The sequence below is a fragment of the Vipera ursinii genome (genome assembly GCF_947247035.1).
Source record: "Vipera ursinii genome assembly, chromosome: 3".
Taxonomy (NCBI): domain Eukaryota; kingdom Metazoa; phylum Chordata; class Lepidosauria; order Squamata; family Viperidae; genus Vipera; species Vipera ursinii.
Genome location: NC_139516.1, coordinates 78,547,240 through 78,574,476, shown reverse-complemented (window position 1 = coordinate 78,574,476; position 27,237 = coordinate 78,547,240). Strand labels below are relative to the sequence as shown.

The 27,237-nt window shown below is 39.2% G+C and overlaps 1 protein-coding gene across 1 annotated transcript in view; it reads left to right on the top strand.

The window, feature by feature from the left end:
- Positions 1-27,237, top strand: part of TTLL7 (tubulin tyrosine ligase like 7) — a 71,041-nt gene that overhangs the window by 18,113 nt on the left and 25,691 nt on the right. The window contains exons 9-15 of the mRNA XM_083359041.1: positions 9,119-9,213; positions 10,349-10,496; positions 10,598-10,671; positions 13,606-13,741; positions 15,349-15,435; positions 21,812-21,998; positions 23,672-23,943. Coding sequence (XP_083215167.1) covers positions 9,119-9,213; positions 10,349-10,496; positions 10,598-10,671; positions 13,606-13,741; positions 15,349-15,435; positions 21,812-21,998; positions 23,672-23,943 — 999 coding nt within the window. The remainder of the gene's footprint in view (positions 1-9,118; positions 9,214-10,348; positions 10,497-10,597; positions 10,672-13,605; positions 13,742-15,348; positions 15,436-21,811; positions 21,999-23,671; positions 23,944-27,237) is intronic.

The following is a 27,237-nucleotide window of genomic DNA, read 5'->3' as shown; positions in this document are numbered from 1 at the left end:
AAAGTATGCTTAAAATATTTTAGTATAATAATATAGCAAGTTTTGGCTTATTCCCAACTCTGGGAGATAAAATTTTAAGCAGTTTAGTATTTGTGAGAATTGAGTATTGTGGCTTAACATCTTCCTTACTGTTGGCTAGAGAGGAGAGTGCATTGTAATTATTATTTTTCCTGCCAGAATACATATATGGGTTGCAGAAACCTATGAACATTACATTAAGCAACAAAAGCAGAAGATCAAAAGTAAAGAACTCCTGGATTTTGTTAAGCATTTTGTCTAGTTTTCGATTCCTACTGGGATTAGGGGAATTCATATTCAAAAACTGAAATATAACTGCCTTTTTGCTGCTTGAGAAAATACCAGTAGCAAAACTTTTAGAGTGAATTTGTGTGAGTGCTGACTTGGTAGTGCAAGAGGAAGATAATTTCCAGCTCCATGTAAATGCACTAGTAGTTACAGTCCCCAAGATATTGAACATCACCTAATGACTTCATCATTGTGGTGTGTTCATATTGTGGTGAGCTGCATTATTATGAATTATAGGCCATTGCAGAAATAATTGATTGGTCTAGCTCCGGGGTTGGCCATTTGGACCTGTTTCCCACAGAAAAGATCAGGAGCCACAGAATCCTGCTGCTTCCCCCCCCAGCACCCCACTGCTCCACCGCTGCTGCTTCCCCCCCACAGAGCACCTTGCCGCTGCTGCTTTCTCATCCTACCTCCCCCGCATGGAGTGCCCTGCTGCTGCTTTTCCCTCCTACCTACCCCGCGTGTAGTGCCCTGCCACTGCTTTTCCCTCCTACCTCCCCCATGCGAAATGCCCTGACACCGCATCTTTTTCCCCTACCTCCCCCACGCTGAGCACCCTGCCACCGCGGCTTTCCCCAGCAGCGAAGGTGGAGTTTGGGAGGCAGCAGCAGGGCATAGCCCAGGCATGGCCCAGCAGCAAAGCTTGTCCTCCCCACTCATGAGGCCACCATTGGTTCCTTGGCTCTATTTGAGTTGAAAGTGGAGGTGCAGCAGCGGGATTGCTCTCAAACAATAAGAGCCGGGTGTGCTGCTCGGTCGCGTGTGCCCGCCTTATTGAGAGCAATCCTGCTGCTGTGCAGAGGAGAACTAGGAGGAGAAGAGTGGTGAGGCTTTGTGCCAGCCAGCCGGCCAGGCGAGTGATGGTAGCTGGCTGGCTGGGGGGATCATGGCCAGTCAGGGGGGGATCTGCCAAGCCTCATGCCAGTGGAATTGGCAGCTCCCCTGCCCAACCCGTTTCCCCGGCTACATACAAAATGCTTGGCAGAACCCCTCCATGCCCCCGGAGGACTGGGAGCTGCAGCAGAGGAATGAAAGACACACATGTGGCTCCGGAACCATGGTTTGCTGACCCCTGGTCTAGCTAATTTGATCAAAATGATGCAGAAGATGATTTGCTATTGAAATAGATTACCATAAAGTACATATGATAGCTTACATGCAGTGATTTTAAACAGCATGGAGTTCAGATTTATTCCATGAAATATTCTATAGCAGAAATGGAGAATTTGAGGTTCATCAGATGTTATTAAATTACAATTTCAAATATCCGTTACAACGGGCCACACTGCCTGGCAGGGTGGATAATAATCACTGATTTTTTTAAAAAAAATTAAAAAATCAGATTTTTATTTTTATCAAATTTATTTTAACAAAATGGTTTTGGAGTAAAAATCTATCTAAATATATTTTTATATTTAAGATACATTAATAGTTTAGTTTATTCAGCATGAATTGGAGCTTAGTTATGTAGCATGGGGCTGTATATTCTCCAATATTTGCATTTTTGGTAAACTCATTTAATGAATCCAACCTTTGCAGGCTGAGATAACAATCATGCATTTATGCATTCACACAGTTTCAGAGTAATCATGAGATACATCATAAAACAAAGTTCAGGAATATTTTTTTATCCCACTGTTTTGCAAATCTATGTACACTACAAACTGTATGATTGTTTGAAGAAAAATGCATCTGTACCACGCTCTAAGTGTTTTAATTAAATAAAATTTTAATAGTTTTCCAACTATCGTGTTTCCCTGAAAGTAAGACCTATTATTTTTGCCTCCAACGGGGGCATTAGGTCTTACTTTGGGGGGATGTCTTTTATTTTTTGTGATACCTGCCTCACCTTGCATTTTTTTTTAAAAAAATATATATAATATTTTATTAGTTTTCTAATTTTACAATTAAGTATTTAAAAAGCAACGTGGTGGCTGGGTTAATATTTCAATAACATACTTAAATCTTTAGTAGAAATCTCTAGTTACAACATCAGATATTTTCTTTCTTTTCCCCTCAATATCTACTATCTTATATTAGGCTAAGATAGTTCTTATTATTATCAACTAAGTAAAATCATCATTATTACATGTATCAATAATTTTTAGCTTATACATATCTTAATTGTGTTTACATTCAATCCTTATATACAATCTATGTCTTGTTATTTCTTTCTCCCAAACTCTAATTTCCCATCAATTTTCATGCTAGCATTTAATATTTATAATTTCCAAGCTTTAGGTAACCAAAGTTTCCCTTATCTCAACTTTTTCTTTTTTCTGTTTTCATACCAAAATCTAATATTCCAAATTCACATCTTATCTATTTGAGTATAGTCTTGTTTTAAAGTTATCTATCCATATTAAACCATCTAATTAATAATATAGTTTCCCCTTCAATAAATCAAAACCATTATTTTTTTGTTTGGGTCTAATTTTTAAAAGTTCAAATAATCCTTCTCTTTCTGGTAATATCTTTTGTCTCATATTAAGCAAACAGAATTCTTATTTTCAACTGATTTCCAAATATTTTAAATTAGGTGACAAAAAGTCCCCTTATCTCAATTTTTCCCTTTTTCCCTTTTCATACCAAAGTCTATTTACACGTTACCTATTCATTTATAGTGATAGTTTATTTTCTAAAAGTTATCTATTTTCCACCATATTCAACTCTAATTAGTAATATGAAATCCCCTCTAATAAATCAAAATCCTAATTTTCTTCAGCCTTTGGCTTTTTTCCTTTGCCAAATAGCATTCCATGTCAGTCATTTAAATCATCAAATAGTTCTCCCTCTATGATTATATTATTTGAAATAAGAAATAATAATAATAATAATAATAATAATAATAATAATAATAATAATAATAATAATAATAATAATTATTTAATTTTTATACCGCCCTTCTCCCGAAGGACTCAGGGCGGTGCACAGGGCAATATAATAAAATACAATATATAAAAATTAAAAGAAATATTAAATACAACAGCCCAATTCAATAGATTAATACAAAACGTTAAAATACCCCTAAACCCATCAGACCAGGCCGGCTTGTTCAAATAAATATGTTTTTAGGTCACGTCGGAAGGAGCGAAGGTCGGGAGCCGTCCGGAGCTCCACCGGTAAACGGTTCCAAAGGTCTGGCGCGCCCACAGAGAACGCCCGCCCCCTGGGGGCTGCCAGTCGACACTCTTTGACCGACGGCACTCTAAGGAGGCCCTCTCTGTAGGAGCGCACAGGACGAAGGGAAGTTGATGCCGGCAGCAGGTGCTCCCGTAAGTAACCCGGACCCATGCCATTTAGGGCTTTATAGGTCATAACCAGCACCTTGAATCTTACCCAGAGGACAACCGGAAGCCAATGCAGCTCACGGAGTAGAGGTGTTACATGGGAGTATCGGGAATCCCCCCCACCACTTGCGCGGCTGCATTCTGCACCAGCTGGAGCCTCTGAGTAGTCCTCAAGGGCAGCCCCATGTAGAGAGCATTGCAGTAGTCCAAACGGGAGGTCACGAGTGCATGAGTGACTGTGCGCAAGGCATCCCGGTCTAGGTAGGGCCGCAACTGACGCACCAGGCGAACCTGGGTGAAGGCCCCCCTAGTCACAGCTCCTATATGATCATCCAAGGAGAGCTGTAAATCTAGGAGGACACCCAGGTTACGAGCCCTATCTACGGAGGGTAATATCTCACCCCCCATAATTAACGATTGAATATTCTGAATTTCCCGATACGCCAGCACACACAGCCACTCAGTCTTGTCAGGGTTGAGCCGAAGCCTGTTCCTCCCCATCCAGACCCGGACTGCCTCCAGGCAACGGGACATCACGGAGTGGGCATCACTGGGGTGGTTTGGGGTAGAAATAAAAAGCTGGGTATCAACCCCAAAACCATGAATGATCTCACCCAGCGGCTTCATATAGATGTTGAACAGGAGAGGCGAGAGGACCAACCCCTGAGGCACTCCACAAACAAGAGGCCTCGAGGCCGACCTCTGCCCTCCTGCCATTTAGTTGCAGTTTTTTTGGAAGAACTAGCCCATTTTATTCATTTGATTGCCTCCCTATTACTCCAATTTCCCATGATTGTCCTGATAGGTTTATCTGCCATTTAATCTGTTCTTCTTCCTTCTCCTCAAAATTCTTCTGATTTATATAGAAAGTCTTTTCCATTTTCAGTGTTGTCACTCCCTTTTCTGAATTTTCCGTTGGTTGGATTTGTTGGTCAGTTAAGTCCTCTTTCTTAGTGTTTGATTATTCCACTTCTGTTATTTTCTGCATTGTTAGTTCTTGGGTTGTAGTCAAAATCTGGGTTTAAATATCTAAGCTGGCATCTTGTTCCTTTATGTTGCATCTTATTTTGTCACAAGCTGAGAGAATAGTTTCATGTATTGATTTCAACACGAAAAGGATTTTTTCCTGATCTTCATCCATATTCTCTTAATAGTGTATTAAGTTGAAGACTTTAGAATCAAATGTTAAAAATAGTTCAAGCAGGCCAAATATGTTGCACAGAAGTTCTCTATTACAGCTGAGTTTCTCACAGGTGATATCTGTCAAAGTCAGAAGAGTTTTATCTGGAGATTGGGCTTCAAGCCATAACTCTTTTAGGCAATAACAAATTGTAATACCATATTTCACCAGAAGATGTCACCGATGCTATTTAAAACTTTTTAAGTACAAAGTTTTTATGATAGTTTTTCAAATTTTATTTTATTTTTTTCAATTAAAACAAACATCAGCAGTAAGAATAGGAAAACTTTTAGTCCCCAAGTTTCCAAAGCATACAGATCCAGTTAGATTAAAATTGTTTTTATAATTGCTTTAATTCCCCTGGGTAGTTAGTTGCTTTTCTTGGAGGATGGGGTAGATATTCCCTTCATTCTCTCCTTACAGGGAAAAAAATACTTTGGGCAGCTTTTACAGGAGAAAGTACTTAAAGTCTTAAAGAGAAGATCAGATCTCACCCAGTTTCATCTGCATTGCTTTAAAGGTGCTTGATGGTAATTTTGACTTCGGCTGTCAGCAGCTTAATGACGAGCCATATTGCTATGGCCGGTCTTTCCCCCGCTGATTTGGAAGGCTGCTCTGGATCTAGCGGAAAGGCTACTGCCCTCCCGCGATCAAGCGGGAGTCCCCTCCTTGCTCATCACCCCTACAGGGTGACTTTCGACCCTTTCCAGGGTCCCCCAGCGGGATGAATTCAGATGCGGATGACGGAGTTCGCCTTCCTGTGTCTGCAGGCACTGAGATGGCAAACCAGAAGCTGCTGCAGGCCCATTTCTGTGGCCGCTCACAGCAGGAGGCCGCTCGGCACATTGCAGTGCTACCATCACGAGGTGAGGCAGGTGGGGGAGGGGGTGCAGCTGCCCCACATGCTCCACACCCGCTTACTTCAAGGCCCCATCAGCCAGGCCATTCCTTGCTCAGCGATCTTCCCTTTCACTACCCTCCTGAGCCGGACTGCCATGCTATGGAGGATGGGTGGGGTAGGCCCGGTCCCCCTACACTGTTTCGGAGTCCAGGGAGTGACAGCAAAAGTCCCCACTGCTGCTGTACGCCACTGGAGGGGCTTTCTTTGCACTTCACCCAACAGATTATCTGCCCGGTGGTGGCAGCCTCCTACTCCACCAACTCTGCAGCGCAAGCCTCCCCTGCCACCTCCTTCTGGTCATCCCTCCGTCGCCACCACTGGAGAGAACAGGGAGGGGAGCGGCTCTGTGCAGCAATGCAGAGCAGAGAAGAGCATTTGCTTGCTACCCTGCATCCCCCCGTGTTTCCCTTCTCCTTTCTGGAAATGGCAGCCCCATTTCCTGCTGTTCCTCCGCCCGGCGCTGCTGTAGAGTTTGGCGCACCATCGCCCAGCTCCTCTCTCTTCCCTAACCTGCCTTCCAGCTCTGTTATGTTTCTCTCCTGCTGCAAGGAAACGGAGTTTGTGGGACTAAAAAAAGTTCAATCAGACCTTCCAACTTCTTGCAAGATCTTTTTTTTTTTATGGAGGACTGGTGGAGGGAGGCGGCAGGAGAGACTTGCGCTGCCCGGTCACTGGTGGAGTAGGAGGTGGCAACTACCCCCAGGCAGATGATCTGTTGGGCGAAGTGCGAAGAAAGCCCCCCCCAGTGGCACACAGCGGCAGCAGAGCCTTTCGCCATCACTCCCCCTGGCTCCAAAACAGCAGAAGGGGATGGCCTATCCTGCCCATCCTCCATAGCATGGTAGTCGGGAGGGGAGTGAAAGGGAAGGTTGCCGAGCAAGGAATGGCCTGGCGGGGTGGGTCCTGTAGTAAGCGGGTGCGGGGTATGTGGGGCAGCTCCACCCCTTCCCACACTTGCCTCATTGTGGCACGACACATGCTCTCCTGTCCCATTGTGGCAGTGAAGTGGAATGGATTGGACAGGGTCCTAACTAGGGCTTATTTTGGGGGTAGGGTGTATATTAGGCCCAACCCCCAAAATCAGGATAGGTCTTATTTTCAGGAAGATCTAATTTTTGGGGAAACACGGTATGTGTGATTAACCTATTAACCTAAAATCGGTTCTGATATTGCTGTTTTACTAACATGACAGCTTATTATTCTAAATAGGAAACCTTCATTTTGTTTTTAAATAATAATATTAAAGATTCTAACTACTAGCATGAATAAGTCCTTACATTTAAAGAGCACCTGTCATTTCAGATCCATCATGGCAGCACCTGTTAGTGGGCATCCACTCACCTGCTACCTGTCATGTCCCTCACCTTGTTGTGTCACTGCCCCATCACGATCTGTCCCATTAAAGTGAATGGGACTGTCGGTGAGTCAACAGCGGGTCAGAGGAGCCACCGCTGCGGGATAGAGATGACAGTTGCTCTTTTAAAATTATGATTTAAATCGAGTTGATTTAAATCAAGCCTTTTTACTAGTGATTTAAACCATGATGCTACCTGCACTGCTAGATATAGCATTGAAGTGCGATATATATAGGTTTGAGGGCTTGTGTGTTGTTTTCTGAATGTTTCTGTACCAGGCTAGGTAACATCTTCAGCAGAGTTTAGGGGATGCGTGTCAGTGTCCTTCTGTTTATAAGGGCTTCAGGTGTGGGTGTGTCAGATGAGGGTCTTGTGATGGGTCAGATGTGAATCAGCAGTGAGTCTTGTGATGGGGAGGTTACGTCAGATCAGGTTCATTGGGAGTGTTCTGTACCAGCCTGCTACCGACCCTGCAGAAAAGGCAACCCCTTTACAAACGGCAAGAGGCTGGAATTACGTCTGCCAAATTTATTACTAAAAAAACAAACAAGACACGAACCAAGATACAGGAGCTTTGAAACACTATCTGAGCGGTTGCTTTCAGCAAACCAGCCCTCCCCACACATTCCCTTTATAAAGAGTTCAGGGCGTGGCTTCTCTCTGCCTCCTTCCGAGAAGCCCCATAGCCTTCCTCTGTTTACTCCTACTTGACTGCCTCCTGCGTCGGGCATCCTTGAACAGGGCCAGCTGTGGGTCATCTTCATCCACACTGTCAGGCTCACACAGCTGGGTCTCCATGGTGACCAAGTGGGAGGGGCCTGCCTGAGGGCTATCATCAGCAAGATCTTCAACCCCCTCAGCAAGGTCTTCAACACCCCCCTCCTCCTCTGAGTCGTCCGACCCAACTGCCGAACCCACAGGCTGACCCTGAATCACAACAGGGAGATGAACTTCTGGTGTGGGGGGGGCTTACATCACAAGACTCACACCTGACCCATCACAAGACCCATCACAGATCCTCACCTGATACACCCACACCTGAAGCCCTTATAAACAGAAGAACACTGACACTGACATCCCCTAAACTCTGCTGAAGATGTTACCTAGCCTGGTATAATGAAATGTTTAGAAACCAACCCACAAGCTCGTAGAACGAACCTTCACCCTCATACTACACTCGAGCTATAGATATTTGCCACTATCGCAAATATATATTGTATGCTAAAGCTCTTTACAAGAGTCTGAACTACTAATGGTCAAAGTAAATTGGCGGGAGTTAAGAATCAAGGGAATTCAAGGTGGGCTGGGCTTAGATCTCTTATGGGGTGAAGGGACTTGAGACTGATGATGTGTTTGACCCCTCCCTCCGGCTCAGCCTGATCATCTCCTACAAGGGTCATGAATTCCCAACTTCGATCCTATTGGGAAGAACAGTGAAATGTAACTAGTTCTATATTTTTGAACCTTATTCAATTTTTCTGTGAGAAGGAATAGTATCCTCATACATCATCTTTTTTTTCCTACTAAGCACTAATAAGCTTCAGTATACACATATACTGAGTCCTTCGGGAGAAGGGTGGTATACAAATTAGATTAATAAATAATAAATAATAATATGTTCCCATGCTTTTCAGATTTGTTTTGGTTTTAATAGCTTTACATTATTAGTTTTCTATAAAAATTAAATTTAAATAATACATATCATGTAAATATTTTGAAATATGAATTAAAATGTGTTACACTGCACAGTGCAAACGTTTACGCTTTCTCTGCCTGTGATTGAGGGTTCATGAATTAAAATGTGTTACACTGCACAGTGCAAACGTTTACGCTTTCTCTGCCTGTGATTGAGGGTTCATGCTCCAATTATAATAGCAAATAGCTAAATAATACAGGGAAAGTAAATGCATTTTATATGTAACATTGTTTTGGATATTTCACATGCCATAAAAGTAAGGATCTTGAAAATTTCGTTTGTGATACAACCATATATATGAGTGATGGAATGTTTTGTACACACTATTTTTTGTATTTAATATTCCTGAAAATGTTCTGCCTTTTTTCCCCCTCTTCATTTTCTCAGATTAATCGAGCCCCCAGCTTTGGTACTGACCAGAAAATTGATTATGATGTGAAAAAAGGTGTCCTTTTGAATGCATTACAGCTTCTCAATATCAGGTAAATATGCATAGGCTAGTTATTGTTTATTATGGTAATAACAAAATTGAGGCACATTTACCAAATTTTCCAAAAAAATGTTTTCATACAATTTAAGTTAAATCCTTTGACTCTTTGAGTATTTAATCCAAATATAATACAATCTTTGTCATTATTGGAAAAAAGTAAGTTAAATCCTAGTTTGGTCCAAGTGGTCTGGCCAGATTTTTATGAAGTAATTTCTTGAGGCAGAAGAAGATTGTGTTCATGTCTTTGTTTTCCATCTGATTGGACTAAGAAGATTGCAATGAAACTGGTGCTACTGCATATCTGTGCATATTCTCTTAGAGCAGACATGTCAAACTCGCAATGTCACGTGACGTCGCACAACTGCATGGGATGGTTTTGCCATTGCCGGCAATGGGGTGGGCGCGGCTTCCAGATGACGCATCTGGCCCGCAGGCCAGCAATTTGACACCCCTGTCTTAGAGTGTGAAAGTGCCTAGAGCCATAGGATTTCTTTTTAAACAGCTTATTATAAATGAGGCCTCTGAGGATATTGTATATTCCTCTAGTCTAGCTGATGGTAGGAATTCCAATATCTTGTTTGGTACCATTTGTCCAGTGTCTTTAGGAGGAGTTAGTTGTTCAGGTATTACCAGGTGAAGCATCTGAAAACAGCACGGTCTTGCAGTTGCCAGGCGTAATATCAGGGCCTGACATTAACAACCAACTGAGGAGGATTGTTTCTGAGGAGAACCTATTTGTGATAGTTCATTGTCTGGCTGACAGAGATAGCTCCCATCTTGCTCTGTCCTGGGGAGAGTGGTTACTCCAACTTTTCCCCCTCCATTGCAGCTTGTCGGTACCAAGCACTCATCGGCTTACCAGTGCAGGTAGATGCAAACAGAAAGGGTGTCTTGGAATAGCTGCCATGTAGGAAAAGGAAGAAAATGTGCGGCCTCTACTTCTGCAGCCATGGCAAACAGATATTTGTGCTTCTCCATCTGGGAGGTTGGTAGGTATGGGGGAAAAAGCGAGCTTGCCAGTCATTAGCAAATAAAGATAGCCCTGGACTCTAACATCATTGTGCCAGAAGAGCTGAAAACTCCACTTGGGTAGCTTTTGTTGACCCTGTCAAGTATTTTCCTTTCAGGACAAGTGATAAAAGAAAAAATTTAGCCAAGCAAAAAGCAGAAGCTCAGAAGAGACTGTACGGCCAAGGGTCAATGAAAAGGCTGTCACCTATATCTTCTGACTGGGAAAAGCAACGGCGTTCCCTCGAAAGAAGGAGAGAAGAACTGGTAATTTAAAACATCTGTGTATATATAAATGAAGGAGCCATGTTTTCTACCTTTTTCTCTAGCGGTATGTTCAGTCATTTCCACATGTTCTTGGCTTCCAGAAAGAGAGACTTGCACAAGTGCGCAGGCAGATCTCCAAAGAAGAGCATGAAAACAGGCACATGGGAAATTATAGGTAACTATGTAATCCCTAGATTCCTAATTCAAAGTATATATCTTGGATTCGTTTGATTTAAAATGGAATTCACTTTGCTTGTATCGTGCTTACGTAAAGGTTCTTTCTTCTTTAATGATGAAATAGGGTAATAACAATTAACCTTAGGATGTGGGTGTAAGCTATTTGTTCTCAAAATAGTATTGCCAACAACATGATGAATCATGGTTATACAGTTCTCAGATATTTTATTTCCTCTGTTTAGAGAGAATTCTTTCCTGGCTAAAATGGAAGTTTAGTGTGAAATCAAAGCCATAACTAAGCCAACTTTCTTAAACAACATTTTCCCCAATCGAACTCAAATTATAAAAATAAGATCTTAACTGAGGTTTTTTTTTGTTAAACTTCAAGACAGATTTTGAGATATGTCACTATCAGCCTATGGTTCTTTTGATGGTCTACAGAAGAAAGTCCTGTCATGCATCATAAATTCCTTAAAAGTCATGATAGCTCTTTTTTTTAAAAATGAGATACAAAAATGTGTTTCTTCTGAAAAAGAATCTTAAAACCCAATATGAGGAAAGATGAAAAAAATGAAAACTAGTTCTAAGAGCTTTATAAAGTATTTTACTGGCCTGTAGCAGCTAGAATACCTGGGATAATCGTTGATTATCTGATTGCTCCCCAATTAAAAAGGAAAAATGCTGAAATCTAATAAAATTGCAGATAAAAGTGATTGCATGCTGTTGCATAAGATCTTATAAAATTTATAGTAAGGATAGAGGAAATTTGGGCTGTGTTAAGTTTTTACTATCTTGATTTTTAAATTCACACTTTTTCAGCCCTTGCAGCATAATGAAAAATTGTACAAATTATCTGCTATCTGCAAAGATTGCTGATCTCTGAACTTGTTTAGACAAATCAATAAAATAAAGTTTAGAACTGGATCTTTTCATTGGTTTCCAGAATTAGATTTTCCTGATACTAACTTGTTAGCTTGAAATCAGAAAACAAAAGTCATGATTAATATTTCTGATATCTTAATCTGGTAATGTATTCAATATAGTGTTTTTGGAAGCTTTTTGTTAGAACTTCTTCTTTGATTGATACAATGTTAAATATTTTTATTACTGTGTTTTGTTTAATATTTCATTCATTTCAGAAATTTGGTTGACACTGTGTGTTTTAAGATGCCCTGGGAAAACCAGGTTTTGAAGGCTGGCATATAGCTGTAGCAATAACACTTAGACTTATATATCACTCTATAGTGCTTCACAGTACTCTCTGAGTGATTTACAATGTCAGCAAACTGCCACCAACAATCTGGGTCTTCATTTTACCGACCTTGGAAGGGTGGAAGGCTAAGTCAACCTTGAGCCTGTCAAGGTCAAACTCTAGACTGGGGGAGATTTAGCATGCAATATTGCATTCTAACCACTGAGCCACATTTTAAAGATACATAATTAAAGTTCTGCTGTTGCTAGAAACTATAGGTCTTGGTGTGACTATAAGAAATTTAATTACAGAATTGTTTAGGGGATTTATTTTTTCTTAATTAGTATGGGCAACTAATAGACACAGTATATTGGGAGAATTCAGCCCCGGCTCTTTTTTTTAATAGCCCTAGGAAGCCTTCCCACTTTATGCCATTGAAATCTAGTAATATTCTTACTTTATTTTTAAATATTTTGATCACAAAAGAAACAACAAAAAGTTTGAGAATGTTATTAACCCCTAGCCACAAAAGTATTATTTGTAATAACATGGGTTGAATCATCCTTAGCAATACAATTGGGAAGTAATTTCCCTCCTCCCCACATATTCTAACTCTGCCAAACGATAGCCTCAAAGTGTGCAAAATTTGTTACACTGCACATAGCTTACTCTGTAATATGTTTTGAAACATACCATCACAGAGAAAAGTTGTATGTTTGAAAGGACTTTCAAGCTACTGCTAAGCTTGTAAGCCGCCCTGAGTCTTCGGAGAAGGGCGGGATATAAATGGAATTAAAATTAAATTAAAATTAAATTAAATTAAAATTTTTCTCACACAAAGCATCCATTACATATTGCATGAGATTCCAAAGTAGTTGTAATACTTTGCATAATTATCTATGCAACGGCCAGTGTATTCCAGAATTTGTAAATGGCAGAAGAAAAGGCAGGAATATATCCTGAAGTCTTGACACTTTTTTTTGGTGTTATCCAGCAATCCATACTAGCAAAGCTAGAAATTAATAATAAATTAGAATTTGTGTGGTTGGTGGGGAACGGAGCAGTTCATTTCAACTGAATAGAAAGGAGGAAATGGGTTATAATTGATAGTTCTTGTCAGAAAGAAAGTAGTGAGTGTCTAATGCAATTTTTGTGGTTTTTGTAATGTCCTTCTCAAACTCGCTGTCCCTGTCTCTGAATTATGAATGCAATATATAATGTTTCGTGTCTCATGCAAACCTGGTTGACATTACAGTGAGTATTTGAACACTTAAGCTTATTGTTTATAGAAAGACAAGCTTTATTCCTGTTTTGCTTTTTTTTTAGTTGTAGCGTCTCCTTTCTCCAGTGAAAATACAGTAGATTTTAAGTAGAATAAGTGTTTTCAAGTCTGTGTTTTCCATTAAATACATTACCAAGTTAGTGTTCTCCCTGAAAATCTCTATGGCTTAACTCTGTGGATAAATCAATGCAATGCAGTGTGTGTGTGTGTGTGTGTGTGTGTGTGTGTCTGTCTGTCTTGAGTGTTTTGAGCACCTCGTTGACCCAAATATGGGCGAAATCCAAATTATGTATGTATGTATGTATGTATGTATGTATGTATGTATGTATTACTGAAGCAACAGAAGCTATACATTTTGTTTACCGTAAGTTCATTTTAGTTAAGCATGCATACAGGATAACGGGTTGTGGAATTGTTCACCTCTCATAGATTTTTCCTTTCTTTTATTTATATTGTAGGCGTATTTACCCTCCTGACGATAAACTTCTACTTGAAAAATATGAAGGTTTGTTAGCCACAGCTTTTCAAACCTTTCTTGCTGGGAGGGCAGCTTCACTTCAACGGGAAATGAACAACCCTTTGAAAAGGATGAAGGTATCAGCAGTGCCATTATTGACTTAACGATTTCAAATAATTGATTTCCATGTAGAAATACTAAGATGTTTAGATTCTTTTTTCTTTTCATCCAATTTATAGTACTGTCGCGCTGAGTTGTGCTTATACCGCAGTGAGATCAACGTTGTGTTTTTATTTTTTTTTTACTAATGATTTAAATGCAGCTTGATGAAAACAGTACAGTTAGCTGGTTTTGTATCATGTGCTTACTTTTAAATGTTGGTTTAAAAACTAGAATGGTTGGATCCATACAGCATATGGATTCATAAACCATGTGTTATATCTTTGCATGTTGCATCCAATTATGGTTGGTCTCCAAAAGCTTTTTCTGGCTATTCGTCTATCAGGTTTGCATATAGTACCCTGAAAGAGGGGGAAAAAAACCCATGTCATCTTACTACAGCATTTCCAGGGAGAAGATCTGATAGATGTCTGGTTTTGAAACCTCAAGCAGCTTTTTAAAGAAATGCTAAACTGCTTGTTCCTTTCATGCTGGTTTCAAATGGCCTTTGCATGGACAGCTCTGCTGGAATTCCTACGCAGTGATCTCAGCTGTGGTTAGCTAGTATAATCTTGTTTTTTTCATTGTGGTATGTTAACGTTCATAGATTCATAGATCAATAAACGCATAGAACTGCAGTGGCTTTAAGTACTGAGGTTTTTTTTACCACTTAAAAAGTTTAGCTTTACGGGCACCTGTCAATAAAACCTGGCAAAATCAATTCTGTAGGAGCTGAAGAAAAAGTAATTGCCTTCGCCTCCGTAACTCCATTTAAATAGGGATAATTTAATAAACAAAACAGACAGTAATCCTTGAACTGAGCAACTTTTGTTACTTGTATTTACTTCTCCACCTAATCACCGCCATTCACTCCACACTTCTGCCAGCAGTGGACAATCATCACAAAAGAACTCCACACTTTGTCTCTTCAACCAGGTCCTGGTAGACCTTTCTGCCTCTTCGTTTGAGTCAAACAGATGCCCACTCAGGTATTCCTTCAGTTTGGGGAAAAAGGTGGAAGTTGTACAGAACCAAGTCTGGACTCTTGTGGCGGATGAAATAAGAGGTGAGATCCAACTTTGCAATTGCCTCTTGTCGTGGCTCATGCGGTATAAGGTCCCGGGTTGTCATGTTGCAGCAAAAAAATTTTTTCTTGTGCTTCCAAACTCCACGTAATTGTTGTTTCAGAGGGATAGAGGTGGAAGAGATGGAAGGACTGTCAGGACCTGGTTGAAGAGATTAAAGTGTGGAGCTCTTTTGTGACAGCTGCAACTCATGTGGACACCATTGGTAAAAGTACGTAGCGAATGGTGGTGATTATAGGAATAAGTAAATGCAAATAGCCAAATAAAATGGGAAATGATCCTTGAGGTTATTAAAATAGCCCTATGTAAACTGGAGGTGGAGGCATAGTTTTTCTTTCAACCCTTGTAATTAGCTCAACAAAAATAATTGCAAGTTTCCATTGACATTGTTTTTAGGACCCAGACACTGTTAGATAAGGGGAGAAAAAGAGTATAGTTTTTTTTAGTATGCTGTGTGCATTCTGACTTTTTCACATTTATTCAAGAATGTATCTTTTCAGGAAGAAGACATATTGGATCTTCTGGAACAGTGTGAACTTGATGATGAGAAACTAATGGGAAAATCTGTCAGAACACGTGGACCAAAGGTATTTATTGAATGAAATTATCTATATTTTTAAATGAAGTGCACTTGGCTCATCTAAATTCTGAGCTGAATTAGGCTGTTTTGGGATCAGTTCCATGTGCCACATTCCCAAATTGAATTTCATCTGAAACAACCAGAAACTGGTGGCCGCTGTCATAAAATTTCATGAGCAATTTAACATTCTGGAAGATTACAAAATGGCATTTCATTTTGCCAAAGAGGTTACTGTGCTTTCATGTTGCTAGAAGCAGACAGAATGAGTAGGGAACCAGTTGAGTGATTGACAGCCATGACTGACAAGTCTACCTTTCAATTCCACCAGTTAATCAGCAGCCCTTCGGTCATACTAGTTTGCTACATGCTGTTCCCCACTCTTTATAGTGGTTTTTCAATCATGCTTCACGCTTTAAAGTGCTTTCCTGTGGTGTTAGTGAAGTGTATATTTGCGGTTAATTTTCTGTCTTCCCATCCTGAAAATCAACGTTGATGGCACTTAATGTAAAAGGCTATAAATCACTCTTTTTACAATTTGTCAGGCTCCTTAGGAAAGGGTGCCTCTGTATTGTTGGTTATCACAGAATTAGACCACCAAACAAGTTTCTGGTTCTTCCCAAATTTGTAAAGGGGATCTCAGATCCATGGTAAAACTCCTTCTGCGGTTGGTTGGTTGCTAGCAGATGTTTCATTATCCAACTGGATACATCAGTGTACTGATGATGTTAGCTAGTTGAGTAATGCAAAGTCTGTAAACAAACAACCAAGCTCTGAGAGCACTAAGGATTCCACAGGTCAACCTAAGCTATTCAGTATATATTCTCTTCTACTAAAACACCTTCTGTCTGAAATTTGACAGGCTTCTCCTTATAGAAGGAGCAGTGTGATGGCATCTTTTATCTAATTCTCATAACACTGAAAAAGGTGCAGGTGCTTAAAAAACCAGCATTTGAAGAAACATTTCCACTCAAACCTGCCCTCCCCAATGTATTTGTTTATATGAGTGCCCCCAAAGGGTTATTATTATTCCTACAAACATTATCCTGCTTTATTATAAAAATAATAACTTTTTATTATTATAAAAAGTTGAAAGGTTATTGCTGTTTGTGCATTTCCAGGCTACTAAGTTTGATGCACAAAGCTTTGTTCTACAAATCTCACTTTGGAATAGCTAGCCTTCCTTGAGTGCGATTATCTCAACATGTTTCTAAAATAGGAAGAATCCTGGCTAATTAGATTAATCCAGGTTCTATAGCATGTTCAGTTCCAGCTACATCATATGAAAAATGACTTTATAATATCTGGCACCACTCAACTTACAACCAGGAGGTAGGTTTCCCGATAGGCTAGCTTTCAAGTGTTTTAAATTCAGGACACCTCAAAAGGGATTGTCCCTAAATGAAGGTTCAAGGAAACTAAACTGAATTTTGACCCTACAGGCCAAAGAAACATCTCAGTAAAAGCGTCCTTAAATTCTGTGTGGATTTCATTACACCTTTGAGTTGAGTAAAGGTGATAACAGTTAGACGGTCACTAATGGCTTAGATCATACTGGAGGCATGATCAAGGGCTCACACATGGTCAAGGATCACAATTGCGTATGTTGTGTGCCAAAGGCCAAGCTGAAAATCCTCTTATCAAGCTACTTATTCAGTGGAACAGCCAGAAAGAGGAGTGGGACTTTTTATGTCCCTGTGCCATACTGTTTGGAGTCACATTTCTTTCCTCCCAGCAAGAAAGAAAGGTCAGGAATCGGCAAAGAAGGACCTATTAAACCTAACAGCAAAGGATTCTCCAGAACTTGAAACTAGAAGACGCAAATGGAGCAGAGGCGCTTTGGTCAAACAAATTAGGTGGATACATAATCCCATCTGCACAAAATCGGATACCAGTTACTGTAGATAGCAGCGAAATACACTGTTTGAACGGGAAATAACCTACAAAGATGCCAGGAGCAGTCCTCAGAGACAACAGAAAAAAAATTATGGAGAAAACGCCATGACAAGTACACAAAGCTGTCCTAGACCATGGGTAGGCAACCTTGGCTCTTTACTCCCAAAATTCCTGAGTCAGCAATGCTGACTCAGGAATTCTGGGAGTTGAAGTCCATGTGTCATAAAAGAGCCGAGGTTGCCTACCCCTGTCCTAGACACAGTAACCATTGCTCTTCCAACTGGAGTTTGACTCTAGGAGGACCTTCAGATTAAGAACTGGTTTTTCATAACAGACCAGAATTTATCACAGCTCATAAGATGATAGAATATTCCATCCTTGAACAAAGCTTAGAATTCCAGCTTGTATTGTAATATGGCGAAACAAATTGGGGACCGTAAAACTTGAAAATGCAACAGAATTGTAGGCAGAGGCAGGCAAGAATGCTGTTGTCCGAGGTTGCATTATACTTGGATAATATCAATAAAATACTAATTTCTTTTTAATGTAATAAAAGCATTCCAAAACTGCAGATTGCAAATTAGATCTTCCTTCCTTCCTTCCTTCCTTCCTTCCTTCCTTCCTTCCTTCCTTCCTTCCTTCCTTCCTTCCTTCCATCCATCCATCCATCCATCAAACTGGTAGTTTGTGTCCTCTAGAGGGCATACTGTACTTTCTAACTGAAACTTCTTCATAGTCATTCACATTATATGCTTGCTAATATCATGCTTCTTGTAGTTATTGCATATTCACAGAATGGCACATGCATGCATCATACGCATGTTACCTCTTTCATCCTCTGCCTGGAAGATTTCTTAAGGCAGTTTTGTATAATTCTGACCTGGATGCTTCTGTGTTGGGTGAAAGAGGGGACTGTAACACTTCAAATTTGATACTAAAAAGTTGGATCTTTTGGGTATTGAACCAAATTCCTCGCTCCTCCCATCTGTCACAATATTATGACCTAAATTTAGTCATCTTATCCATGGAATGATGAGAGTTGTAGACCAGAGCTAGGAAAGACTGCCATTAACCACACAGTTCCAGTCTCATAATAACAAATCGTTCCTTATGAAAACAGTTGCTAAATTTTCTGTTTCCATAACTGCCATGTGGAATTTTGTTTGTGTAACAACAGTGGCCACACTCCCGGAAAAAATATCCAATTAATATTTTTCTGTGTTGTCTTATAGCCTGAGTTTGTACATAGGTTTAAACCAAATATATCATCTAAATCCAAGTGACCATGACCGAACAAACCCATGGTTTAACAAAATTTATATCTACTCTCATCAGAAAGAAAATCTAGTTCATCAGAAAAAAATGAATCTAGTATCAGATCCCTCAAATATCTCCAATATTTATTTGGGTAGAGTTTGGACAGAGCATAACTATGGTGGACAGGAAGATGAGTTCGAAGGCCCCTTGTATGGGAGATGGAAACTAGCAAATGAGGTGACCCAGTGTCCTAAATCTCACAGCTCCACCAGTTTCACTAAGGGCAAGGGATAGTGAGGGTTGCAGTCCAAAATCTCTGGAGGACATCTGAGTGTCTACATGTGTCTCCCCACTTGCCCCTCCTATGAGATACATAGAAATTCACAGTCTCTGCTTGCTTAACCCATTATATGACAGTAACTATTGATTCACAGCAATCCTCTCAGTGCATTTAGTCCCACTGGGGGGAAAAAGGGGGCATTTAAATACCTTAACTATGAGTTGCCTTGTAGCCCTTTGAGATGTTAGTTTAAGGCAACCCTGTGGAATACAAAGGATTGCAGAGTATATATCCTAATCCTCTTCTGCATGTGTGGCACAGCATTGGAAGATGAATTAGGCACTTTGTGTCAAGTGACCTACTTTTCATGTAGCTTTTTATTGGCCTCTGTTCTGATAATTCCTAACCCCCAGCTGGTTGAAAAGATTAACCGTCTCAGCTGAGGAGGCTATTGCAGGCAGATTGCAACATATGGTACTTTCCGCTGCCCCCTGTATGAAAGGATACCTAAGTGACTTTGTCTATTGCTCTGGCTGTTTTTCTGACTGTTGTGCATGCTTTTCTTTTTCCCTTTCCCCTTTCCCCATTCCTAAAGTAAATGAAATATCCCATATGCAGATGGATTACAGTGAGATTTACTGAGCAAATTCTGTTTCTGTTGCATAGGGATTGATGCCCCAACTATGGAATATTGTTTTTGGTTTGTGTTCTAACTAGATCCAAATCTGTATTGTAGTGGCTTGTGCTGGATCCTTACACTAATGAACATGAATCAGGAGTAAAAATAAAATAAAGCTTTGTGGCCGGTTTGGGAAATATATAATTGCCTTTGGAAATAGTTGTAGTGAACTCTCTTTTCTTTCACCATTATTTGCCACAGGTTTAAAAAGGAGTCTATTTGAACAGATGGGGTCCTTGATTATGACTTATTAGTTGTTTTGTGTTCATTGTATTTTCTTTCTTTGTTCTTAAATGTCTCACAATTTGTAAGCCACCCAGAGTTGCTAGGAGTTGGGCAGCATATTAATTTAATAAATTATTATAAGCAAAACTTCTCATTCTATTTTTTTCTGTTGTTCATATTAGCTTAACTCTCCAAGTGCTTCAGTGCATTTTAAAAAGAATATATCACTGCTACACTTGATGGGGCAAGCAGTCATTGTAAGCACTGGGTCTAGTGCTTATCTCTGTTGATAAATATGGTAGAAAAAGTTGGAACAATCAACTGGGATTGAAGTAGCTGCCAAATCAAAGGCAAACAGTTGTGGCATTTTATATTAGGGTTTTATTGTATGTATGTATGTATAAAATATCAAATCTTAGATAACTTCCCCCCCTCCAATTAATTTCTTGTATTGGGAGGAGTCATATAATTGCTTTATTTCCAGGTAAAATTGCTTGTTGCTTAAATATATAATTAGCTTTTTTGATATAAGCAAAGATGGGAAAGCTTGATCTAATATGAAAATCTGTGTCTATGATTTTAACATTTGGCTGTGCTAATTCCACAAATAAATGTGCAAATCTGCATTGATAGGGGATCCAACTAAGTGAATTTCTTTTTTGTTTTGTGAGAGAATACAGTCTTTGTATGTTGAATTTGTAGTTTTTCCAATTATTAAGCAAATCCCCAGAGTATAATAACAATTTTCTCCATATTCCTTTGCTGCGTTAGTCAAAGTAGACAGTACTGATAGCTTTGTCTAGGTATAAAATAGCCTGGTATATTTTAATGACCCTTCTCCTCTGACACTAATTTATAGTTATTTTCTTTAATGAATGGCCCGTGGCATGGAAATTATTTTATGATGGCATTTATTTTCTATTAGCATTGTTGCCATCTAACATAGCAATGAGTCATGAGATTCCAGTGTGATCTATCTGATGTCTCCTTGTGTTACTGATGAACTAGGAATGTATTGGAAAGTAGGAGGGAATTTTGTAATGACAAATATGTTGTGGGTGATCTCTGATAGGAAGTCTGTCAGAAGATTCACTTTGAAAGTTGAGAAGTTCTCAACATTCAGAAACCCTGTATAGTTTTAAATTAAAATATTAGCTTTTTTACTGAGTATCTTGAAAAATTCCAATACATTAAAATAAGGAATATTGAAAGTTGGCTTCCCTGTGTTTGAGAAATCACCCTGAATCATTTATATATATAAATACATATACATGTGTGCTCCTTTAATTAGTTGTCTCCAAAATGCTCAAGATGGGTAGGTTTTTAAAATAAGAATATTGAGCAGTGCTGTTTTCCTTGAGAGAAATTTCAAGCACTTTCTTGTATACCACAGGGAATTTCAGAGAGCATAGCGTTTGTTTCCTGAAATCCCTTCTCCTGGACTCTTAAAGGCCTAGGATCCTTTTTCTGTTTTGCATCTGATCATCTTGCACACAGATCTTGGGAATTTCAAGGTATCTAAATTAGGTTTAATGGTGCTGCTTTATGATCAGGCTTCTCCAAAGTGTTCCTTCAGATACTTTGAATTTCAAGTCTCAGAATTCACTTTTATTCTAGGAGTTGGTTCAATATGCCTTTTGAGGTTCCAAACTGTGGATGCAAAAGATTGTAACTCTCTTTTACTTACCAAAGTAGTGTGTCTTGGAATGTTATAAAAAGTTAGCTCAGATTGACACATAATTCTCTCTCTCTCCCTCCCTCTCTCCCCCTCTCTCTCTCTCCCTCTCTCCCTCTCTCTCTCTCTCTCTCTCTCTCTCTCTCTCTCTCTCTCTCTCTCTCTCTCTCTCACACACACACACACACACACACACACACACACACAAACAAACCATATTTGACTCTAGTATGCAAACCGTATTGCAGTCAGCGGAACAGATCTAAGCTCTTATATTTTGCATTAAAATTCCTCGTAGATTCCAAATCAGGTTGAATTGATAAAAATGAAGGCTGAGCAGAAGCTTGTTAGTCTCTTCCTCTTTTCTCTTGCAGCCTCTGTATTCGATGCCAGAAAGTGCACAATTCATGAAAAAGAACAAGGACAGCAGTGGCAGTAGCCCTGAAAGCAGCAGTGACATGTCTGAATGGGAAGAGGAAGCTGAGAAAGAAGATGAAAATAGAAAGAAAGAGAAAAATGTCTCCTTTGATCTTGAAGATAGAAAATTAATAGAGCAATCCAGTAAGTTATAGGAGGGGAATTGATTAATTTTTACATTAAAATACTTTTTTTAAAAAAGGAGATTCCCTGGTCATTTAATTTTGTAAGACTCCTCGATTAAGAATGTTTTCTAAATGTGCAAACATAAGTGATATCTTGAAATACTTCAGAAATGATATAATACATGTTTTCTTGTTATGGGGAGGCAGAAAAAATGTATTATAAGAATTAAAGCACATTTATTTATTTAAAAAAGCCCAGTCCTCCCCCATATGCCTGTTGATGGTTTTTCTCCCATAGTCCTCATAATTTAACAGCAAGGAGACCATAACTACAATCCAACACAATTGGCTATACTGGCTGGGATTGCTATGAGTTAGTTCAGCATCCTTAGTCTGAATTGAACAAATAAATCAGGCAATTGGACTAACAAATTTGGTGGAGTAATAATATTTGATAATGAGCAAAACGCAGGAAGAGAGAATCTAAATGAAGCTCTGAGGGCACTGAAGTCTGTAGTCTACATGGCATAATAGAAAAGCTCCATTGATTATAATTCAAGATATTTTGAATTACACCATTACCACCCACAATTAACTAAGGGAAGATTTTGAAAGAGATTGTGGTTTTGTTATTAGGTCTCTTGATAGCTTTCAAAATTGTTGGCACCTGTGGGTACTCTGTGTGCACAGTGGTAATACAAAGGATCTCTCTTTATTGAATTTAATTTTGATTGTGTGTATGTGTTTATAGTATATTTTAAGCCTATTTAATGTCTTATACAACAGTGTTGAAATTAAATTTAGGAGTCAATACTAATGAAGTTTAGCAGCAATGGTTAGAAGTAGCGTGACAGAAATAGGGAAGCAATTAAGGGAAGGCATATGCCTTTTGAAGCCTGATTGCCTATCTCTGCAATAGAATTATATGTTCTGGGAAAAAAAGATCAAAATCAAAATCCCGTCAAATAAAATAAGACATTAATTTAAACTCTTCCAGATACATTTGGAGCCACTGAACTTTATGAATTATTTTCATACTATATGTCTTAGGTCCTGTTAGAATATATTAGGAATCAAATTTTCTTTATGGGAATACAAGTAATATCCCCATAATTGTGGGAACAAATGGTGATGGAGTGTAGATTGATAATGCAGCATCCGTGGGAAAGAGACATACTGCAAGAGCATGGCCTACAGTAATATTGCTCAATATAATCTGATATAGATTATTATCTTTTTGTTAAGAAAAAAAATGGGATGGGCGAAAGTTAACAGGACTGACACTCAGTATTTATCCGATATATTTTATGTTTCCATAAGACTTGATGGGATGGGAGAAATGAACCATTTTATACTTCTGCTAGGCTAAAGAGATGGGAATGAATCAGGTGAGTATAGAGGAAAGTAAATTCTCTTAATCTTACTTCTTTCGTTGTTTCCCCATCAGTTTTGCATACGTGCCTGGTAAAGTCCGGGGTATTGTAAAATAAAGCACAGGGAAGATATTTAAAGGCCACTTGCAAAATTGGGTTGAAAAGTCAAAAAAATCCACACAAAATGGGCATTCACAGGAAGAACAAGAATTCAGAATATATCCTAAGCAGATGCATGCAAGTTTGGAGGTTATGTTTTTTTTTTTGCTCTGCAATTGTTATTTGGGAAAGGAATTGAGTTTTTTGTATTCATTTCCAGGCAGAATGCACTGGAAGCAGCCTCTTAAAAAAGTCCCATCTTACGTGTCTTCCACCTCCTCGACTAGTCCTATCAGGCGTTCTGTAAGCTGCCCACGATCCATTTCAGCTTTGACTATGCAAATACAAGCTGACAAACGCCCTTTCACAGCCAAACCAGCAATGCATCTCTCTCGGTCATCACTTGCCAGTAGATCACACTCTTTAAATAGAGGTTCATCTGCTATCAAAATGTCCCACACTGCCAACCAAGGTTCTGTACATTCATCTGGGGTAAGTTAGCAAAGTACGCCTATTTTGTAATAGCAAATATTAATGAAGTATTTGGGTGAGTGGGGGAAGGTGAAGAGCAATAAGATTAATGTTTTCCATTCATTTTGCTATCCAAACCATTTTTTTAAAAAAAAGTTACAATGAGAAATTTAACTAGTTGCACTTGTGGTCAGGGGAAATAAAAGTGGCATAGGCATTGTATTCTACACAACCACCTTGTTCTAAATGAAAGTTTGGCTTCAAATGGGAAAATGAAAAAGTTTTATAGGAACTATAATTTGGATAATCAGAAGATTTGGAATCATTAGGGGGGAAAATAAAAGCTAGAGGGAAGTTTTTGCAGAAACTCCTGGGGGTGGGAATTGGTGTACCTATTTTTATCAGATGAGTAAGGATTATTTGGCTTAGTTTTCTTTAGTTTTTCTTTTACATGTGTATATTTTAAAAAGAATTCTTACTGTTCATGGTGATAATTCTTGGCAATAACCACCAGTGATACTCCATCACTGGAGGTTTTTAAGAAGAGATTGGACAGCCACTTGTCTGGAATGGTATAGGGCAGACATGTCAAACACAAGGCCCAGGGGCCGGATCCAGCCCGCAAAGTGGTTTCATGCTGCCTGCTAAGCCATCCTGGAAACAGTGAGGGAACGGCCCCCACTTCCTTGGCCCTGACCCAGAGACCCTCCTTCTGCCAGAGACCCTCAGATCTGTCCCACTCCTGCCCAGGCCCCCATAGGCACCCTTGATGCGGACGATGTAGAGCTGGCCACGCCCACCCAGTAGGCCATACGCACTCTAGCCACACCCACCCAGTAGGCCACGCCCGCCCTGGCCATACCCACCCGTCCCCTTGAGGGCAACTGCAATGCTGATGCGGCCCTCAATGAAATTGAGTTTGACACCCCTGGTATAGATAGGGTCTCCTGCTTGAGCATGGGGTTGGGCTAGAAGACTTCCCAGATCCCTTCCAACTCTTTGTTATTTTGTTACTATAATAATATGTTTTCCTAGAAAACAGAGATATTTTTTTTAATCGGATGTTCATTTTTTGGAAACAAACATGAGAAATCCACCTAAAATAACTTCTCTAGAACTCTGATGGTAGTATTAAATAAAGTCCACTTGTAAAATGGCATAGAAACTATTTGTGGAAAATGCACCTGAAAAAGAAAATATTATTAGATTCCTAGACTCATAATGTTGGAAGGAAACATGGTGGTCTTATAGTTCTGAGGGCCTGAATCTTCAGAATACCGCAGTCCAGACAAATGTTTGAAACCCTTCAGTGAAGGAATGGCCATGACATTAGGACCCCAGGCTATTCTGCTAGTTAAATGCTCTAACAATTAGGAAATTCCTCCTTATATTGAATGTACTGGATCTCCCTCTACAAAGCTTCAACCAGCTTAAAACCATTGCCTTTGGTCCTGTCCTTGGAAGCTATAAAGAATAAATCCATACTGTCTTCTCTATAAGACACCTTTGAGGATATGAGGACTGGTATCCTATCTTACCGCAGTCTTTTCTTCTTCAGGCTCAATTTATCCTGAACTATCCTTTAACTATTCATCATAGGATTTAAGTTCCAGGGGATTCCAGCATTTGTTTTTGCACTTTCAATTTCTCAGCCTCCCTCCTTGTATTGTGGCAATCAGTATTGGTTACAGTATTCTAGATGCATTCTCACCATTGGAGCATGAAAACAAGAGTTATCACTTCTTATTTTTGAGTTATTTTTTTAGTATTTACATGGTATGTTAGGTTAGTTATGGATTATTCCTTCCATGTGAGCCACTGTGTTTTTTTCTTATTATGTTTATTCCTGTTTTTTATTCTTCACACAACAACAACAATAAATTTTTTTAAAGTAGCTGGAGTTAGATAAAATTTCTAAAAACCTGCTTCTGGAAAATTTGTATTATTTCAGGAATATTGCCAGGGAATCACATTAAAAGTTATAAACATGTGAAATTACATATAAATATTCTAGTTGTTAAGAAAACTTGTAAAGTAAAATTGTATTTTTAAAAATAGATCTTAAAAATATTTAAAATGATGGACTGGAATGCTGCCCTGTTAACTTGAAGAATCAGTTGAATTGAATTTATAATGATCCACATATTTCTACTGTACAGGTGAGGCAGTCCATGGCAAAGAGCTAAATAGCTTCTTTCTTAAGTGAAGAAAGCTGTAAGGCTTCTACAAGCATCATTGACTGGAAAACCTTTAGGGAGGAGTTTCATGCAAACTTCTTTGCTACAGCAAGTGATGGGGAGGTTTTCCATTTTAAACACTATAGGAGAAAAAATATCCTGAAAGAGCCTTTATTGAGATTTTAAAAAAATATTTTGTTCCTCCAAATTTAATTTTTCTGGGAAATTCTTCAGCTCCTCAACATTTCTTTCCCCCCATTTAAGATTACATTTAAGATTTGGACTGCAAAATGTAGATGATGTCGGTATACACACACACACACACACACACACACACACACACACACACACACACACAAACACACACATATATAATTCAAAGTCTGCTGCTATCTTGTGGTTGTTTGAATTTTTGCACACTAGAATTGGTGAGTTTGCCACCTGCCCCAGATGCTCCTAATGGTGATTTGCTGAAATAGGTTGTACATATTATATTACTTCTTTACAAGTAAGCATAGGGTCTTGTATTCAGCCAACCAGATAAATGGAAATGTTTTTAAAATGTAGAAAAAGTATTTATTTAGCACAGCATCTATGATTTGAATTCAGCTATGAGAAATTGACAGTGTATTATTTACATTTATTCATTGCTAACTCTTAGTGCTTTAAATCAGTTACATTATCCATTGCTACAAAATGGAGTCCATGATTATGTACGGTTCGTTAATACTTTCAACCTATTTCTGTTCTAATAATTATAAAGGTACATCATATGTTTAAATAGCACTTTATTCCATAATTCATAGAGCCTTATGCCACGCAGGAATCATGCTGATACAGTAGGTCTTCGTTTTCTTCTCTTACCCTCTTTCTACCTGTCAGATCATGCTCTGGAGGGTTCCCAAACACATTAGAGAAAATTTGCACAGAGGGAGGAATTTGCCAGGAAAAGAAGCTATCCATTGACTTTAAAAACCTCTGATGAATTCAGGAAGGCCAGCAAGGAGAGAAATAGCTATGTGAGACTAGCCCATGGGCAAAATCCTTTATGCTCATGAGTATCACAAAATACCCTTAGTGGTACAATCAAACAATTCTGGTCTCCTTTCCTTTAGGGAAATAAGGATTATGGGCAAAA